This window comes from Mycteria americana, chromosome 1, assembly GCF_035582795.1.
Source record: "Mycteria americana isolate JAX WOST 10 ecotype Jacksonville Zoo and Gardens chromosome 1, USCA_MyAme_1.0, whole genome shotgun sequence".
Classification (NCBI taxonomy): domain Eukaryota; kingdom Metazoa; phylum Chordata; class Aves; order Ciconiiformes; family Ciconiidae; genus Mycteria; species Mycteria americana.
The window spans coordinates 61,174,189-61,194,603 of record NC_134365.1 but is presented as its reverse complement, the minus strand read 5'-3'; the positions used below and the strand labels follow the sequence as shown (position 1 = coordinate 61,194,603).

Genomic DNA, 20,415 nt, shown 5'->3' with positions numbered 1-20,415 from the left:
TGATGGAGAAGTGGTGGAGGGAGATGCTAAGTGGAAAATTGCTCTAACACTCTCTTAAAGTTTTGTCAATTGCCCTTAAACTTCTGGCACCAGAATTAGCATGCATCTAATTGTGTCAACAGAGTAGACAAAGAATGTAACTTACGTACTCCAACAAGTAACCATTACCTACTTATGAAAAAATGTGTTCGTACGTGCTCACAGACTTTTCCATATTAAGGAGAATGGGATCTCATGTTTAGCAATATCATTTAAGGGAGGGTTTCATTTAGCCCTGGTTTTAGTAGACTGGCAATTGATCACAATACCTAAAAAGAAATGCAAACGTTCCATTAGTTGCTGCATAAGAATTTACTTTAGCTAATAATTTACTTTTTTAGTTTGTTTTTTTTGAGTGTGTATGTATGTTTTTGATACGCTAGTTCAAAGACTCACTTGCAGCAATTGATTTAAAAAGATGGACAGTCTAATCTTGCCAATCCTTGTATTTCTTTTTTTAATCATTCCTGGAGAGAACAACTTTCACTTTTAAAACAAGTAATAAAATTTGTTTGGTATATCTAGTAGCTTTTGTGAGAATATTGATGTGTTCAACATCCTGCAAAGTTAGCTGCTGTTGTTATGGCAGATAGTCCTATTGATTTAGGAGAAAGAAAAGATGTGATTTTTTTTTTTTTTTTTTTTTTAGTTTTTTCAACACATACCTTAAAGCATATTAAAAACCTGTGCAAAAAAAAGTTTCATTTCCAGGACAATCACTGCAATTCATAGAAATGGAAGCTTGTTTTAAAAAATTAATACTTGGACATCCTTCTGTAGCATCTGTTAAATTTTGCTATTCGTGCTTCTGGTTTTGAAACTATGCTTACAGTTTCAGGTTATGTAGGAAATGATTTGTCCTATAGAGACTTGTTTGTTGGATGTGGCATTGGTGAAGAAAGTTTGTCAATAGATTTATTCTATGAGTGATTTCAGTATTAAATGATACCATATCTGTAATTCAGGCAGGCAAAATTTGTGTAGTATACTGTGTTAAATTTGGTGACACACTTGGTATGTAAAAAAGGAGTGTGCCAAAATAATTATGACTTTCCTGCTAAAAACCTCCCTTTAAGTTTGTTTTCATGGTGTAGCACTTAAGATGAAAATCTGTTTGATTTATGAAATATTTAACATCAAGCCAGTCATCTAAAGTATAAATAGAGACAAGGCTCTTGGTTTTTCATATACAAAGCTAGACATACGTCAAGTTTGGGAGTAACATTAGTTTTGTATGTATTCTGTAGATACTTTGGGGTTTCTTTCACAAGGTGTGTAGCCTGTGCTGAACTCCGCTACCATAGCCAGGGTGTAGCCAGGTCCGCAAGGGAATTTCAGTATTCCTGTGCTGTGTTGTAGACATACCTGTCATACCTTTTAATGAGTGGCTTCAACTCTAGCTCAGTGCGCAACTTGGAGCACTTTTGTCCAACCAGCCCACTAAATTGAGGGTGATTAATCTGTAAATTTCAAAATCGGTTATCGAAGAGTGGTAACTTGTTTCCAGAAGCTGTGTGTTTAGATGGGAGTTCTGTGGTACCGGTGGTTAGATTGGAGAAGCCTTCCAGTGCCACACGCCTAGGTTGCCCACCTGCCCTCTTCCATAGGAAGCCCTGTCTACCCTAAAAATGCCCACAGTTCAGCGATTCCCTCTAGTTCATGGTGTTATATGATCTAGTCCTATGATTCACAGAGTACGTCACTGAACCACGCTGACGTGTGTCCTCATGGTTTTAATCCTGCAGTGTTGATGAAAGGGGTGGTTCCACCCATTCGTGATAGCACACAGCCCTGTGGTGAACCAGGTTAGCTCATCCATCTGTCTGAAAGAGATTAGTTACCAGTTTTGGTGGGATTAGCTCTGTGGTAGATTGTGCCAGCAAAAAGGTTGCAGTAGTAGTAGTGAAGAAGCCAGAGTTGGAAGGGCAGGTACCATTTCTTTCAGTGGCAGTATGGATTTGTTCCAGACTAAAATGGCCATATAACTGTGGCCTGCATTGTTCATGTGTGTAGTAACCAGTGGGTGTTTTTTGGAGGGTGGTTGTTGGTCTCTTCTGTGGCTTGCCATTTGCTGATACCCTTTGAAGTTATATTGTTGAAAATAAGTGTCGGCCTTTTTACTGTGTTAGGGGAAAGGCCTGATTTATTTTTTGTCAAACTGTCAGAATATGAGAAATAACACTGCCAGCTGAGAAATTACACTATGCTTGGTTGCTTATTTTGGTGAATGATCTTGTATCAACAGATTCTGTAATGTAACTATTATTAAATTGGACAAGAAGTCTGCACTGTTTGGTCTGGAGAGAGCAGGCAGTACTGCAAATCCAGTTTTACACAAAGTGTTCAATAAGCTGTTTTTTCCAAGTAGCAGTTGTTATAGGCCAGAAAAATTCCAGTGAGCATTTATACAATTTGCTTGTTGACTGCAAAATTGATCTTGAAGGAATCTAATTCCTCAGGTTAAGAGGTTTTGAGGTTTGAGAGACCTGGTTTTACACTCATCTCCAGGTTTGAGGATATCAAGAGAAGATCTGGGTAGAGTGTTCTTGATATGTAAGAGTAGTGTGTAGAGTATCAAGGGACAAATGCAGTCTTGAAACAACTCCGTAGGATTATTTGTCTTCCTTCTCTTGGGACCAGAAATCTATTTTTGCTTTATTTTACCTAAGTATCAATAGATCGCATTCTTTATTTGAGCAGGGGCAGGTAATCTGTCTGCAACTTGTGGTGTTACCTCCTCTGGTCATAAAAGGAGAGGGTGATCACCCCCAACAAACACCATCTGTGGTGAACGTGAAAGCAGCTTTTTTTAGGCAATCAAGAATACAGATTTTTTTTTTTAACTGATCAGTATGTGGCAGTGTCAATGAATCTGCATCAGTTCTTCAAAGCAAATTATTTTATGTATTGTCATCCTCTTTTGGCTATTTCCATGTAATAAAGTATTTTTTCCTCCAGTTTGTGAAAATATCTTTTTTCCTACAAATAACAGATACTCTTGAAACACATTTCATTATGCCAGTATTGCAGAAAAAGCTGTTCATCATTGTACGACCTGAACTTTTTTGGTTTCTGACAGTTTATCTACAGCATGGAAGCCTTTTATTTTCAAGGAAAATGATTCTTTTCCATACCCTCTCAATGCCTGGCAGGTTTTCAGGTTAGTTATACAACCCATGATAGAAGGAAGGTCAAGCTGCCCACCAAGTCGGCTGTTTTTTTGGTGTAAAAGTTACACTGACGTCTGTGATGTATTAATTTGTATATTGAAAGAAACTCTTCGCTTTAGGGAATTTTGTGACTTCCCCATAGTGACCTAAAAAGGCAAAAGTCATCTTGAGCATGAATCAGTTGTGTAAGTAGTGTGGGAGTATGGCTTTGTGTTTTATAGGCTTAGTAATTTGCATATCACATTTTAGCAGGTTTAATAGCTGTGCCTTTGATTACCTCTACGAAAGGATTGGATTTGATTAGTGGGGTAAGAACTTTATGGTATTTTGGTGCAATACATTTTACTTAGATTTTCAGAACTCCAATTTAAATGTGGAGCAAGGTTCCTTTGTGTGCTTCTATATACTTCTGGCTTTCAAGTTCTTTGCAATCTGGGTCAACAGGTGAACTATAATTGCGATGTTCTTCTAACCCTGAAGCCTCCATATATTTTTCAGGTCACAGTTAAGCATTTGCTTTCACTGCTTTGGAGTTTTGTGTGTGTGAATGTTTCTTTATGCAGGAATAAAGGTTTAGTAGAGGTGAATGGTGGACCAGAAAGGACTGGGGAAAAGAGGTCAATATTGTCATGTTCTGTTTCAAGTGTGTAAATGGAGACAGCTGTTGCAAAAGTCCACATGTGTATCTATACTTTTGGAACAGTTACAAATCTGAGATCATACCAATTACTAATGGAGAGATAATAAAAATTAACACATAAGCATTAGTTTAGACAGTAGCTGAGCTGCAGTGAACAAAGCTTCCTAAAATATGCATTTTTTTCTTAAATTCTGTACTTTGATTCTTTTGGTTTTTTAAATTGCATTAGTATTTGAAAGGTCCAAAGTCTATATTGGTAAACCTGGGTAGGAAATAAGAATTTGATTATACTCAGGATTTCAGAAGTGAATTCAGGTGTCAAACTGTTGCTCATGATCTCTTTGAAAAGTGCTAATGCAACAAGTTCCTTCCAATAGGATGGAGCCTGTCCAGATTATCAGAGGTGGAAGGGATTTCTTCCAGTTGAACATTGGTCAGGATGTGTCCTGCACGTCTAATTTCTGTGGTGACAGGCATGTGATATCATGTACAGGTGAGCTTTTGTGTTATGCTTTGCTTCCTCCTGCAACTAAACTAGAGAATTTTTCTAGGCCTGCTTTTGAAACTTTATCTCAGTGTTTCTTGATTTGTAGGAAAGCATTTCCTGTTCAGTCCCAGACATTCCTTTTTAATGTTAGCATGTTTGTGACTCTTGCACAGCTGTGAAAAGTAAAGGCTGCAAAATTCTTGCACTACAAGTTTGATTCCTTTCGGAACACAAACTCCTATCCTTTCAAAATGAAAACCAGAAACATTGAAAAAAATCTGTTTAAGCTCAAATGGGGAAGTTGTGAAGTATGAATACAGGTTATTACTGATTCTTCAGTGATGGAGATGAAATATCTACAGCACAGGCTACTTAAGAACAACTCCTGTAAGGGAAATGTGGATTTTTCTATATGTTGTCTATCCAAAGTGTGGAAGCCATGACCTAGGAAATGCTTTACTTTTTATAGTAAGGAACCTGTGGAGTGCAGTGCTTGCAGATTTTTTTTTTTCCTTAATGCCAATATTCTACTTACCTTGTAGGTAAAGGGTAAACTGTGCTGCAGTTTAGAGAGAGGGGCAAAATAATGATTGAAAGAACAGAAATAGGAGGGCAACTTTCATCAGAAAGATGAGTAAATAAATAGGTAACTCAATGTAGGTTTCTTGTTACTCATGCCTTGCATAGTTTGTAAAACATGATCATGGCCTGCATAGTTACAATTTTGCTATGCACTAAAGCTTGCACCATGGCAAGCTTTATCTCAGTTTCACAATCTGTGCACTTCTGAAGTACTGGAGAAGTGTATAGAGGATTGTGAGACTCCATTTTGTAGAGCAACTGGCATTAAAAATAGCTAATTATTTGATTTCCAATACATTGGATTAATTGAAGAATGGATTAAAATACTTCTTTCCTGTGTTCTCTTGTGAGTTTCCTCTGAGTTGAGATTTTCTGCCTGTAAATTCTATGGCATCAAGTGATTTTTTTCCCCTCCTATTCTTCATATTTCACATTCTTGAGAATAAACAAACTCATTTTTTTCTAGTAGTCTTAAAGTAGAAAAAGAGAACAATACAGCTTTTAGCAGAGATTGCTTACTGTTGTTTTCCTTATTCCTCTCTCATGGGAGAGGCATGACTACATCTGTAAAACTGAGATATGCATTTAAAAGAAAGTATTCTCCAGGGTAATTTTTGCCATCCAGATTTCAGAAGGCTCTTTGACTGGGGAGAAGGTTGCATTTTTATTTTGTTCTTTGTTTTCGTAAGTCTTGCTAGTAGTGAACTCAAGAAGTTGAAACTATCCAAGTCTTAATGAGGGTAATCAAGCAAATGGTGTCATCTGAATTATTTGTTTTATTTGGGTTGCCTAGGGATGATTCCTGTGACTTTCTGTCATTATTTTTCAGTAGGTGGCAGGCTTAAGATCTAGTTTACTGTGCTTTATGTGTTTCTTTTTAGACAACATAGCTGTTTGCTGTTTACTGCTACTATGCAGTATATCCCAAATCCTGTAAACGCTTCTTTAAATTACTTTTTATAAGTGACTTTTTCATTTTCTTTACTCCAGCATACTCTTTAACTGGTATGACCTGGAAACATCTACTAATGTGTAGTTTCATCAGTTTATGACAAAGGAAAAAGTTTTAAATTGCTGGGATATTGATAGTTCAGTTTTCATTGTGGTATATTTTCCCCTTTTATTTCAAGGCTTTCATAATCTGAGGAGATCTGTATAAAGATTAGTACTGATCACATAGTCCTGGTGCTTTTCAGTGAGCAGAGTTTTTTCATTTGATTGAAATTTCCTTTCTGTAAGCTAGTTGCCAATAAATTTACTGGTGAGAAGTACTTTATTTCAGAGCTAGTGTGTTTTTCTTCCAAACCATGAAGAAAATAATGGGTTTGTGGAGATAAGGTGCATCTTCTTCTTTTTACGTTTTAGATTTTGGCTTTCTGCTTTCTTTAAAATGTAACTCTACCAACCTCTCTTTCAGTGCCAACTCTGAAACACTGTGTTAGTTTGCCAAAGAAAAGTTCTTCAGTGCTGCGTTTACTGGAAGTTTTACTCCAGTTCTTTACTACTTCCATATGAGACAGCATAACAGAGCTTGCGTTTTTGGCACTGGAGGTCACACTTTCAAACTGAAAAGTGTTACTAGTGATCAGATGTTGCTCTTGCAGCAGCAGCTCTTCTGATTTTTTTCATAATTCTACTCTTTTTTTTTTTCTTCTACTAGTCCATCTTTCTTTCAGAATCCTACCTTTGCAGCTGCTGCTGTACAGCTTGTCAAGTTCAATGGTAAAGTAAAAATAATTTTTAGGGTTTGTTTTTTTTTTTTGCTGTTCTTTTTGAAGAGTGTGGGATTTGCAGGAGTAATTATCTGATTATATATGATTTGTTCCCAAGTGAAAGTGTGGGGGGAAATTTCAAAAACTTTTCCACTTGCAGTACCGTGTTGTCATTGATTCCAGTATTTTTCCTGCTGAACTTACAAGTTGTAAGAAGACTTAAGGTAAGGTAAGCTTTGGAGAGCTTTGCTGTGTGTGCTTTGTTTTTCTGCTTTCGTAGTATGAGCTGGATCTGTCAGAATCTTTCTGTTAACCGAAGTTTTAATTAGGATGTACTATGTGGTAATGCATAGCTTGCCTTTTGTTGGAATGAGTTGTCTTTTGCTTGGAAGTGTTAGTCTCTTGTGCTTGCCTCTTAAGTTTTACCTTGAAAGAAAGCTTTTCAACTTAGGGTTTGCATAAATTGATCAAAAAAATACCTATGCACAAGTTGGCGTGATTGACGTTTGAAGCCTTGTAGGCTTTTTTCTACAGAGATTTTTTTTTTTCTACAGATATTTTTCTTCATGAGGTTAAGATACAGTTCAATGAAAAGTTGCACTGGTAATCTTTTTTCCTTTGTCATAAGGTTAATGGTCATTAACAGCAACAGTAAACAGGAAATTAAGTAATTGCCAACATGACTTCCTGGGTTTGTGTGGTACCTTTGTGTGTCCCTGCTCCACTGTCTGTGCAGGGTTAAATAGGGTTTAAAAACCTGTTAGCTTTACCTGTCATTCACAAGGGTTTTTCTTTTATGCAGTTTTAAGGTTATTTAGACCTGTAATAAAGGATTATGTCCGTTAGCTTGTGCTTGGATGTAGTGCTGAAGCAGCTTGTTTGTGCTGATGCTTGCTGCCAGCTGTTGACTCTGGCAGGGCACACGTTGTTCACGAGTTGCTGTTCTCTTTGACGTCTTCCCCTTCTATTTTTTATCAGCTCCTCCGGTTTTGAACGTTGGCTTGGTACTTTTTGAACTCCGAGTACGTATTAGGTTTCATTTAACCTTTAGCAGCCAGCACTTCTAAATATGACGCAGAGGAGCAGAACCGACCCGCTGCTTGTACCTACTCAAAGCCTTTCTCTGTCCTGCTTGGGAATAAAGTTCGGCCGCGGTGCGGGAATCCTCTCGGAGTCGCTCCGGAGGGAAGGAGGAATTGCGCTCCTACTAGGAGAGTTACATATTAACTGGAAAAGTAGGTCACTGTGGCAGGGAGTAGTCCAAACAGCCGCCTGGTTGCTGCAGCAACGACCTACTTTAGGAAACTATTTTTGTTGATTCATATTGAAATTTTCCTCTTACAAATGGTATAAGGAAATGACCAAGTTATGAGACATGTAGTCATGAAAGCTGCAGACTTTTTAGACTTCCCCCCCCTCCTCCCCTCCTTTTTTTCCCCCCTTTGGTCTTGCCCCTTTGATGTTGGACCTATGGGGATTAAAGCAAATAAGGATTGTTTTTCTTCAGTTTGACCTCTACTGGGGAACTCCTCTTCTTGCTTGAAGGTTCTGCATAGCAATAATATTATCGATGGTGATTAAGTTTCCAGAGTTCAGAGCCTACAGATGCTCCCCTATCATTTTTATCTATAGAAAGAACTTTGGAGTTTAAAAAAAAAATAATAATTTTCTTAGGAGTATCTCTTTTCTGGAATGCTAACAGTTTGTCTTGGTATTCAACTGGTCGTCTTTTAACTGCTTTGTCTCCTACAAAGTTTATCTACCTTCAGGAAGGTGGGCTTGGTGTGCCCCCTTCCACCCCCCCCTTTAAATTGGCAGTGTTCCTGTCTGCATCTTCTGAGTTGCTATTAATTCTGATCCTGGCACAAGCAAACTGGAAAAAATAAAGTGATCCCGTGTAGGATGATATCTTCCAGTTGTCTACCTTTATTCTTTCAACAGTCAAAGTAATAAAAAAAATCTGTGACTGGTGTTCAGGAGGTGAATTTTGGTAATTCTTTCCCATCTTCTGAAAGGCATGGGTAGACCAGGAAAACGAGGAAAATATAAAAATACAGTTGTTCTAATAAAGGCTTCATTATTCATAAAGTAATTCTTCATCTAAGCTACTATCACTTCTGCAAAGATGATTGAATATCACTTTCTAGTTATCAGAATATTCCACCTAACTGTACTATGTAACTTTCCAAGATTAATTTAGTTACTTGAAGTGAGGTACTTTCTGTTGGTCCTGACCTTCAGTATTGCAGTGAACTGCTTCAGTTGTGGCAGATGAAGATTAGCATGTTTATCTAGTGGTTATTTTAATTTTTTAATCTGTCTTGAGCTACATTTCAGTTTTGTTTATCAGGGCTTATGTTACTGAGCTCCATGCATCTCTCTTCATCAGCTCTAGACTTTGAGATGGAAGGCCTCTGCAGCATGAAGTGAACCATTACCTCCATTAGTCTACTCATACACTAGGAAAGTTTGGGACAAAGTGGAATTTTTCTGGCCTCATGCAGCTTAATAAACTGTGTTTGCTATTTGGGTTTTTTAATGTTTTTTTTTTTAATGTTGATTCTTTCAACATGATGATTACTCAAAAACCTGAACACATTTTATTCATGTTTACCTTGTATTTAGATATAAATGACTAATTCTAGTTTTGAAAGACCAGTTCAGAAAATTTTGGCCTTCTTGGTTCATAAGAGTAGCAACGGGAAGTTAGGATAATGCTGAATGTCTGACCACCATAAGGCAAGCCCCATGGAGATGAAATCCAGTCAGTTTTAATTAAGATTTTCAGGAATAGCTTCAGGGGTTTGTTTTTCCAAACTTTCTACCAATTTCTGTGCTTGCTAGTAGATTTCAGCTCTATTGTTAATTCTCTTCTATTAGTTTAATAGATTTTTCAATATGGGAGGCCAGAGATGATGGAATTATACCTTATGGACTTGCAATTTATACAGTGTCATTGAGAAACATATTAATTTTACACAGTGTTTCATTTCTGGGAAACTTAAAACTGTGCGAAATCTTATTAGCAGTAATTATAGCCTTGAAAAGGTCACTTTAATGTAAGGAAAGTAAAAGGGTTCTATTAAACTAAATGAGGGGCAGTATAAAATTTGTCCTTCAGAATCAGATTGCAAGACTGTATCTTGTTATAGCGCTCTTATTGCTCTTGCTCTTTTGAAATGAGCCATAGCTGTTACTTTCTCATGGACAGCTTAGATTGCTGAAAATAACGTGGCTGAACTATTTTATTTGGTGGCAGGAAGAAAAAGCAGGCCAGCTCTGGTTTAATTACATCAAGCCTTATGAGCAGCTCATTTAAATAAGAGAATTTGGGTGCATGAGAACAAGGAGGTTTAAATTTATTTAAATATGAGCATGTCTGTACTCTCAAGTAACTTAGTTTTGTAATTTGCCTCTAGGTCCTATTTCCCCAGCTGTCCCCACTGCAAATACATTTGTTTGCTCTTGGCTTTTCCTTTATGGATTCAACTAGTTTCTCTCTGGAAAGAGTAGATGTAAGGAATTAAAGTCAGATAATAAGGACTTTGATTTATCAGATTGGAATTAGAGGATTAGAGAAAAAGAAACACAGCATATATACATTAAAGAATGGAAGACATTGGGAGAGAGATTTAAGAAGCTGTGAGCCTGTTAGTCTCGTATCACCAGAAGGCTGACCTTTGTAACAAGCAAGTAATTTGAGATGTTTGTTGCTAGTTATATGGGAATAGTTTAGATGAATAATAGGTGCCCTTTGAATGTGAAGTTAAGATCTAGATCTTTACAGAGACTAAATACGGTATTTGCTGTGATGTATGGTTGACAAAATAGGAGCCAAATACAGATGGCTATTTGGGAGATTATGAATGTTTTCTTACTAGGACAAAAATTTTGTGTTTCCTTCCTTTGGGGAATGCTAACCTTGAAAAGGTAGTTCATTTGGGAAGAAATTAATGAGGAACGATGTGTAAGGAAATGCTAGCTTTGTGTCCAATGTAAGCTAGGTTAGACTGAAATTATTTTGTTGTTCTTAATAGAGCAGTAGTGCTTGCTGTAGTTGGTATTCTAGCCCCACTCCATATGTGAGAAGGTCTTTATTACTTAGCTTCAAAGAAGATGCACCCAAAAGGACTCAGGTTGGAGATTAAATTTTAAATGTTGCTTTCTCTCAATTATTGTTTGAAGCCTTTTCTTTCATGCTTTTTTGAAGAGTTGAATTTGTTTTTTAAGCACCTCTTTTACAGCAATTACAAATATTTCACCTGTACATGGGCTTGGGTGTATCTTGCCTTCTTCTTCCATCACAGCTCTGCTTTGGCTTGAGGACTATAACAGTAGTAAATATTAGAGGAAAAAAGCCAAGTGACGCACTTCATGGTCTGTATTTGGTTTTGTTTTTGCATGTGGATCAGCTCTTACTAAGTTATGAAAGATGCTGAAGTCCTGAATTGCACTCTAAAGGAGCTGTTTTTTCTCCACTGACTATAAAGCAAGTCTGCAGGACATCAGTTAGCTCCCACAGCCGCTTCACTTAGGTATCTAGAGTTGAATAATATGAACCTTTTCCTGCTCTTGTATATAAGCTTAAAGGATAATACCTCTATGAAATTTATTATTGTATAACTTTTTGGGATGCGGAAGTTGTATGCGGTATTTGCTGAAGCAATGTAATACAACAAGGCATGCCTCTGTGACCTTGATTTGGTAATAGGAAAATATTGCTGTGGCTTGCTGCCAAAGGATGCTGTGGAGTGTACATAACAGTTAAATCCTGTCTGAGCTTAATCATCTTATAGTTTCATAAGAATATACTGCTCACACTAAGACACATTGGTTGGCAATCAAACAAGAAAATATACTGATAAAATATTAAGTATTTGTATATAGCTATATCAAATTTGAGATACTTCTTGGTGTCTCTTACTCTCAGTATTAGATGAGATCCACCATATGATTCCTGGACAAGCTAGTATGAGGAATATATTAACCTAAACGATACTGGGGTTTCATAAAGACCTAACTGAACATATGGCAGAATAGTAGATACATATGAAAGAAAGGCTCTCTCTCCCCCTCTTACCATGAAGAGAAATAAATGTTGCATAATTTATTAATACAGTCAGGGTCTAATGCTGTAAACTATACTCATTCAAATAAAAAAATGTGGTTGATGTTATACGGTATGTAATATTCTTTCTTTTTATTAAATCCAGCTCTACTAAACTCTGAAAGATGAAGGAGAAATATCTGATAGCAACATTGAAATAAAAAAATTGAATGGGAACATAAAATGAGCAGATGTTAGGCTGCTTAAGATAATTGTGATAGACAAAGTCTGGGTGGTGATCAATAACCACATAGTCTCTTGTTTGACAGTGCTTTTCTTTCACTGGAGAGATTGTAATCAATGCCTTGGCATAAGGACTAGTGGGCAGATAAAAAGTGTTTAAAAAGATTGGTTAAACAGAAGTTTGGATGGATTGCTGGAAGTTGACCAGTCATAGGTAAAAACATTAATTAAACTTAGGAATGAAACAAGTTTTAGCACTGTTCTTTTTCACTCAACTTCTTAAACTTCTTCCTCAGAATGAGGAAGCCTGACTAGATTCTTTTCTTTTGTGTGGTACTGGCTGTGCAGTCTAATACTCCTGCCTTCCCTAACAAATTCAGAATCTGGATCAGTTCAGAAAAAAACCTGAAACTGAAGTTTCTTGATTCTTAGTGGCTTAGCACCACCATTTTCAGATGTGAATGACACCTGAAAGAGAAGTCATTGCATTCTAAGTCCCCTCAATTCCCAGCAATTGTCCTCATTTCATACTGGCAAGGACGGTTCTATGTGATTATGGTTTCTGGGTGTTTATTACTTCTAAAAATAACACCAAACAAGACTTAATGGTAGCCTTAAACAGTGTGTCTATAAGTGTCCTTCTTGCAAGTCTCCTCCTAAATAAAAATGCTGCCTTTCTCCAGGGAAGAAGTCAGGACCAGCCTGTTAGAAAGTCTTTAGTCATGTTAATAGTCCAGAGCCAGGAACGCTGCATGAGGTAGTGCTTAGTTTTGTTCACTTTGTTAATGGCTAACTGTGTTAAGAATTAGTTATTTAACTTTTTGAATTTCTGCCTCGATGGTGGTGCTGGTTTATTTCAGTTGCATCATAGCTAAAGTTATGATCTGTATTATGCAAACCAGTTTCTGGCAGTCAATCTTAAGATGCAGGGGCAGGATGTTTAGTTTAGATTTCAGACCCCAAGCAGACTTTGCATGATTGGCAGCAGGGAAGATTGTGGAGTTTCTTGGAGTAAACAGCTAAGATTTGATGTGTATGTCTTTAAAAGAACATGGTCTTCAGAAGCTTTCATGAGAATTCTGAATATCATAATTAGATGACCCTGAGCAAAATGTGCGTAATGCCCTCTAAGAATGTTGCTTGAAGGCAGGTATGCTTTGCATCAGTATCTTCCCTGTGTTACAATAAATAAGTCTTTTCTGCCTCCCTCCATCACCTCGGTCATGCATGTACCTCACAGTTTGCTGCTGTGAAATTAATGGTGAACTTTTCCTTCCTCTGGTTTGTCCAAGGGAAGTTGAAAACCAGATGCAGAAATGTGGGCTGATGCTCTAATATGATAAAAAATACTTGTGCATCCTTTTTGTGTCTTTTTAATGAAGTCATGTCATGTAGTTTTCATATTTATTCACAGTGCAAAAGAAAGTGCTTTCCCATTGACTGTTAGGTTGAGAGGAAAAAGTTGTTTTAGATTGCAGACTCAAGAAACATGACCTGTTACTGTAGGGAGAGATTTAAATAGCACCTAATTGCCACATTTTGGTGTAAAGTATAATAGAGTTCAAGCCTAGTAGCTCTTACTTCATAGCTGCTATGAAGAAACTTTGCCTCAAGAGCTCATATACTAAAAAGAAATTACTTTTTATGAGATGGAGGTTTCATATTTGGTTTCAGTTCACAGACTAATTTACCATTCATTTTCATTTGTGTTATACTGTGAAAGGAACATGTTTGTGAGCATTTTGGTGTATCTCTTCAGAGAGAAAACTCAAATAGTTTTGCCTTGTCTGTCCTAGAATGCTGCTCTTAATTATGTTTAAATGTCTGCACTGAGCAAAACACCTGCATGTTCCTGTGCTGCAGCGAGTGCCCTTGCATGGCATGAGAGTAATTCAGAACTATTTTCACTTGCAAACAAGTGTTACCAGTCAAAATGATATACCTTGGAAAACTAAAGACTCTTCTCTTCCAGATCCTGTTATAATTTACTGTGATAGTGTGTTGAATGATGAGAATTATTATTTTATTATTTTTCTATTAGTATGCTTGATAGGTGTGGGGGTGTGCATGTTGTGGATATGTAATTGCTCCTCCCCGACATACATGTGTATGTTATGGATGAAACATTAATTTGCTAGGACAGGAAATAAATGCAATGCATTACAGTGCCATGCCAAAATTGGAGAAAGTGCAGGAATTACAAGTCGTCTCAGGGAGCTGGTATAATTAAAATATTTCCTTTCATGTAGGCCTATTCACACAGGCATCTGTTAACATGTTAGATGAATGCAGAAGTTCTGAAAGGTAGAATTTTCCTTCCTTAAATTCAGAGTAATTTATATCTGGATATACCTAAAGCTAGATGTTAATTAGCATGCATTTAACCACAGTAAAGATGCTGTGCTGCTTCTGCAAGTTTTAAAGGTACTCATGAGAAAGAGGTGGTGAAAACTTTGGTTATGACAATAGTTGAATCAACTATTAAGTTTCTTGGTAGGGGTTGTATCTAAAAGCAATTATTTAAGAAGGTTCATTTTTCATTGAGCAAGGCTCGTTGCAGGGGGGGTTGGACTTAGATGACCTTTAAAGGTCCCTTCCAACCCAAACTATTCTATGATTCTATAAATATGTGTAAAGGCTTTTATGTTAGATAGATTTTATTAACACTTTAATGAGAAAATGCCTTTAGATGTGGTATAGCATAAACATAGTTGGTGAAAACAAAATAGGTGATTAATTATTTGCAGCACATCTTGTTAAAACACATTTGGTCCAACTGAAAGATTCAAATATGCTTAATAAACTGCACGCTTATTCTGAGTAACCACTCATAAACTGAATTTGTGTTATGAAAGTCAAAAGCAGTATTCTTTTGCATTGCTGTTACTATAGATATCATAGAGTTGCTAGGGTTTAATTTGGTCTATTATTTTTGAACAATGTGCTTTCAGTGAGTCTTGCAACTCAAGCTGTGGTTTGGCTGTTTTTCATTTGTTCTGGTTTTGTTCAGGTGGGGGGAGTGTGTGTGTGTCCCCTGGCCACTCCGCTCCCTTCCTACATATATTTAACAATTTGAGTCTACACCATTATTTTTGTTAAATACATGAAAGAGTTTTATGGAGATTGAAATGCTGGAGTGTGGTAAGAGATAGTTAAGAGAGATAATAGAGGGGATTTGGGGAACCAACAAAATAGAGATTAAACAGAATTAAGGGCAAGTTTAGGGATCTTGGATGTGAATTGGAGAGTGGGTCAGTGCATGTAATCTTCTTGAATAGGATTTTGTGCCAAGTCCAGATGAAGTTGTATGTTACGGTCAGTCAGGTAGGAAGAAAAGAGATGGAGAAATTAGAGGGAACTGAGACGCAAATAGGAAGAAAACCGAACAATTTCCTGAAAGACAGATTTGTACTTTGAATAGTTATGAACATTTAATGTCATCAACTTCTCTTCACACCCTTTCCCTATATGCTGTGATACCAAGTTAAAATAAACAAAAACAAACAAAAAAAACCACACCAAAAAAACCCACAACAACAACAAAACCCACTGAACAAAAAAAACCCCAACCTTTCCTGGAGTGTTCCAAAGGCATCTGGGACACTACTGCAGTTTGTCTTCATAGTGATTTGTGAAGTATAAGTGAATGCACATGCTCTTTGAAAGCAAGATTCAGGATAAGATTAGTGATAAGGTCTGTCATTCCAGGTTTCAAAAAAATTATGAAATGAAGCCGTACTTTTCAGAGTCCATTTGGAAGTGACTTTGGCCTGGGAATGTGGGGCCCAAGTTCTCTCTGATAGAATCAGATGAGAATTGCATATGCTTCTTAAAATTACTTCCGTGCAGTTTCTAACTAAATGAGTATACAGCAGTTTCTTTTTAGATACAATGTATCCTTCATGATCTTGCTACTCTGGAGATTTTTTTCAAAATAAAATTTAGCCAAGTGAGAGAATTAGACGTTTTTGGCTTGTTCCAGTCATTAAACATATAAGCATAGTTGCCAGCCAAGAAGCAGTTGTATTCTTGTATACTGGCTTTCTCTCAGACTTGCTTGCTTTCTGTTACCCTTTCAGGTCAAGTGAACCACGCATTTTTGGCATTTAATAGCAGCTAGGGGGTTTCCTGCCAGCCTTCTATATATTAATTTTTATAGGGTTTTTTCCATATAAAGTTGGAGGCAATGTGTGTTAGGTGGGCACCACATATATTGCTAAATCTCTAGAAAATGTAAAAAGTGCTGGTAGGTTTACAACAGTCACGTATGCTATATCCCTCCTAGAAGGTGTAGCATTTTCATTGTAACTGGTTATTTTTTAGGATTCATTCTTAAAAGCCTAGGTTTTTTATGAACTGCTGATTTTAGTAAACCTGGTTGCTCGGTGCCTTTGTCTTTGTAATGCTCTGGGCACTTGCAGTGGTGCAGCCCACCCTTCCCTGGTAGCTCCGCACCCTTTCACTCAAGCTGTGGGCGCAGTGTCTCCAGGCCTCTGTGCGACTGCTTTCCCTGCGTTGGTCTTGGGCAGTTGCTCCTGTGGTGTTATCCTCGTGGCCTTGCACCTGCACATAGTGTCCTTACAGCAGGTGCTCTCAGGAATAATGGCCTGCAGTGTGGGAATCTCCTCTTTTTTTTCCCCCTTTGGGTGTAGCTTTTGGTTTATGGCAGGGGATCCAATAATGTGGGTGCACAGAGGTTAATGACCGGTAGGCTCTGACTCAGCAGCTGCCCTGATCAACACGCACTTTGGTAAGTGCCAACAGCATTGTAGGTAAGAACAGCTGACAGGGTTTGAGCAGCTCCTCGTGAGAACTGTATCATTACTACGAGGAAAAATACTGTGGAGGAGCCACTTGTTACATTGGAGAGGAGTCCAGGGGAAGGGCACTCATCTGGGGACCCCCAGCATCTTTCTTTCTGGCTGGCTGCAAGGGAGAGTTTTCAGTTTTCCTCTCCTTTTTGTTTTTATTTCTTCCCCCAAACAACTTTCACCACTGGAGTTATTTTTAGTTACTGTACCCACTAATAAATCTTTGCGCATGTCAACCTGCCTCAACATCCTTTGTGCAACTACCGGTTTCTCTTGAAGACTTGCAGATTTGCAGCAGCCCATTCTCTCCCCCCCCACCTTTTTTTTTTCCTCCTTATTTGCTGATTTGCTTATTAAATAATTCAAGTGAGGCTACAGCCAAGATGCATGAAACTGTTTGTTATATAGAGGACTATTTTTACAAATAAAGGCCAAAGGGATAGTTATGACCACGTAGACCTCTGGTATGCTGGTTTTAGTAACAGTTCAGGCTGCTGTGCTGTAAGAAGGACTTGGATTAAATTTAGTAGCAGTGTGCCAACAGCTGGTTGTCTGTTTGTTGGCTTTTTTTCTGTGGTGTGCTTTTTTCTTCAGAGTGACAACATACTTCCAGTTTTAGTTAACACTTGAGCATGTTTTACTCCATTCCAGAGTTGAATAGTGTGGAGGTAAAAACCTAAATGACAGTGCAGTTTGGTTTTCTGAATTATGTATTGTTGAATATATTATATAGTATTGAACTACTGTAAGCTAAGTGTAATTAGGATCTGAACATGCATGCATCACCAAAATATGCATCCAATACCGAAGGTCTGATAATCTTTGTTGGATTGTTCCTCTTGGTTCCCTTTTTCTATTGTAAAATTCTCTAGTTTGCCTCAGAAAATAAATGTTTCTTTACAATCCCTTGCAGATTCCTGCTTCAGTGTCTTGAGGATCTTGATGCCAATCTACGGAAACTGAATTCACGTTTGTTTGTTATTCGTGGACAGCCAGCAGATGTTTTCCCCAGACTTTTTAAGGTAAATGCCACCTTGCAGTTGTTGTTTCTATCCATAAATATGACTGACAAGCTAATTTCAGCTAGGAATATTTATTGTACTATATACTTCAGTACAAGTTGTTATCCATGCAAATACTTAACTATCCTTGCAGTTTCTCTTTAAGGTTGTTTTTGTTAGATTTGGGTTTTTCCCCTCTAATGTGCATGTTACCAACTGAACTGAGTTGCTCTTAGACTTTACAGTTTTTGGTTTCTTTCTTTCCAGAAATGGAACTGATTTCTAATGGTTTGCTAAGTGTAGGTACTGTATATTACTAAATTTTCCTTTCCAGGTTCCCTTTGAAATACTGAAATATAATTCTGTGCCCATGAATCCAGGTTCAAAGCCTGACCTGTAAAAGCAATGTTTTATTTAGGCCAAATATCTGCTGTGGTTGCTTTTTGGCCATTAAAAGTTATTTCATAAGCTTTTTGCTGGTAGTAGGCTTGGTAAAAGCATAGTGCAGGTAAAAAGCAATTTCTAGTCAAAGAAGTTTAAGGCTTTTGTGGGAAAGGGTCTTGTTATTGAGCAAATTAAAGCTGTGATGGATTGTTACTGATATTGATTTGTCTTCCATGGATAATAGTGTATTTAAGGTAACAATACTGTAATAGGATAGTAAAAATGAACACTTTGATTTTAAAAGTTTTTATGGAATGAGTGGATTGAGGTAATTGAGATGAGCAAGACTGTGGGGAAAAAAAAATCCCTGTTTTTCGAAAGAGATCATGCGTTCAAGATTTTTATTCCCAAGTCTTCAACACCAAACTGAAAACTCAACCAAAACTCACGTTTCGGTCTTCATTCTTGTGCTTTAGTTGTGAAATGCTAACTGGATAATACTCTGACTGGTCTGGTCTTGATTTCCCCTCAGTGAGGAATTTCCTGCAGGAGTACTGTGGCATTAGTTGCTGCTTGCAACCCCCCAGATACTCAAGCTTGTTATATCTGCCTGCCAAATTTTATTTGATTGCATTTAAATAGGGGCAAAGATCTTGCTCTTGTGTGTGTTGCCTTCTGGATTTGAGTGACCTGTGATAAGTTTTCTTAAATACTTTAATGGCTACTTTGACAACTCCTGTTTCAGATCTTGCTACTAGGCTGATCTTTCTATGCCTAACAGCATAGGAGTGCCACATTATCAGAATATTAATTTTAGTGCTGAGAAGTTAATAAAAATAACTTGTCATATAGATAGTGTACAGCAATCAAAAAAGAACATTCACATCTGTCTGTCTTCTGGTTCCTCAAATTACCAAAAAGTGTCTTCATTGTATATTTGCTCGTGAGGGGCTTTTCAGGACGTCCTCTGTCCTTGAACAAATAAGAGGCATTTTTGAAGCTCTTGAGGACTTCTTCAACTTTTGGCTGAAAACTGAAACATGCATCTATCTCATATCATTAATCTCACAGCCTCTTTTGCCAGAGCAGTAGCTGTACATCAGGCAATTGCAGTGTAGTGAAGGGCATATAACACTGAACTAAGCTTTTCAGATCATCCTCACTAAATGCCTCAAAGGTGAGCAGTGATCCTGACCCTGAAGAACACATGTAGATGTTTTTTGGGTGGGAGAGGATCACTTTAAACAATGGTAGGAGATGTGGAACTGCTGTAGAGCCTTGTGTCAGGAGCCCTGTCACAGATGCCAGCATGTGTGGATTTCCTGGGGATGAATGTTTCACAGCTGTGTCTTGGTAGGGCTCTCCTTTTCACAGGCTGAAGGACAATTCCTTCAAAAGGCAGAGCACTGATCTATCTTTAGCCTTGCAAAAGCCCTCAAGGACCTTTAGATTCTTTCATTCGTGTGTGTGTGTATATATATATATATATATATATATATATATGACTGTTTGCTTTCCTCTTTCCAGTCCTTCAGAGCAGCTTTGCTTCCCTTAAGACACCAATTTCAATGTCATGTTTTCAGCAGTACTAGCTAACAGTGCTGCTGATAGCAGCAGTAGGCTGTCATCCTCTGGAGTAGTACATAGAGACAGAATATTTTTACCAGTGGACTTCACAGGTCTGTGCAGAATTTTTGTTTGTTTGTGATTTTTTGTTTGGTTGGGGTTTTTTAAAGTAACTTGAGGATGGTGGTTCCATCTGACTGCAGAGATGCAACTTTCACCCACTTGGCCACCTGTTCATTAACTTGAACTGGTCGAGTTTTGGTTGATTCTTGCCTCATTCTCTTCAGTTTGTCCTGGTCTGCTCTGTATATCTAGCTCTCTGGGACTGGCTTGATAAAGAAAATAGAATTGGAACAATCTCTTGTTCTTTAAATGCATCGGCATTGCTAAAAGCATCCAGCAGTATGTGCAAAGTGATTTGTGTCAATGCTTCTTCTAAGTGCCTAGCTCATGCTGATGTGATGTGGGTGTCGTCACATCACGTAGCACTTCTCTCAGAGTTCCTTGGCTCCCTTGGAGACGTGGCTCTGGCTCTTGGACATGTTTTTTTTTATGGTTTTCTTTTCAGTATGCCAGAGGAAAGAAGGATTTAGAAAAATATCTGCTGCAACTTGTCAGACAGTGGTTTTACATTATGAAATGGGAAATAAATGTTGTATGAGGATGTAAGAGGTTGCTTGAGGATTCAGGGCCTGCTGGGTCAGTCTTGGCGGACGTAATGATGGAAGGAGCC

General features: G+C 37.7%; 1 protein-coding gene across 2 annotated transcripts in view; it reads left to right on the top strand.

Moving 5' to 3' along the window:
• The window catches only part of CRY1 (cryptochrome circadian regulator 1), a 38,598-nt gene that overhangs the window by 3,600 nt on the left and 14,583 nt on the right, over positions 1-20,415 (top strand). For both annotated transcript variants that reach the window (XM_075501832.1, XM_075501823.1), the window contains exon 2: positions 17,645-17,753. In XM_075501832.1, the coding sequence (XP_075357947.1) occupies positions 17,645-17,753 (109 nt within the window). The remainder of the gene's footprint in view (positions 1-17,644; positions 17,754-20,415) is intronic.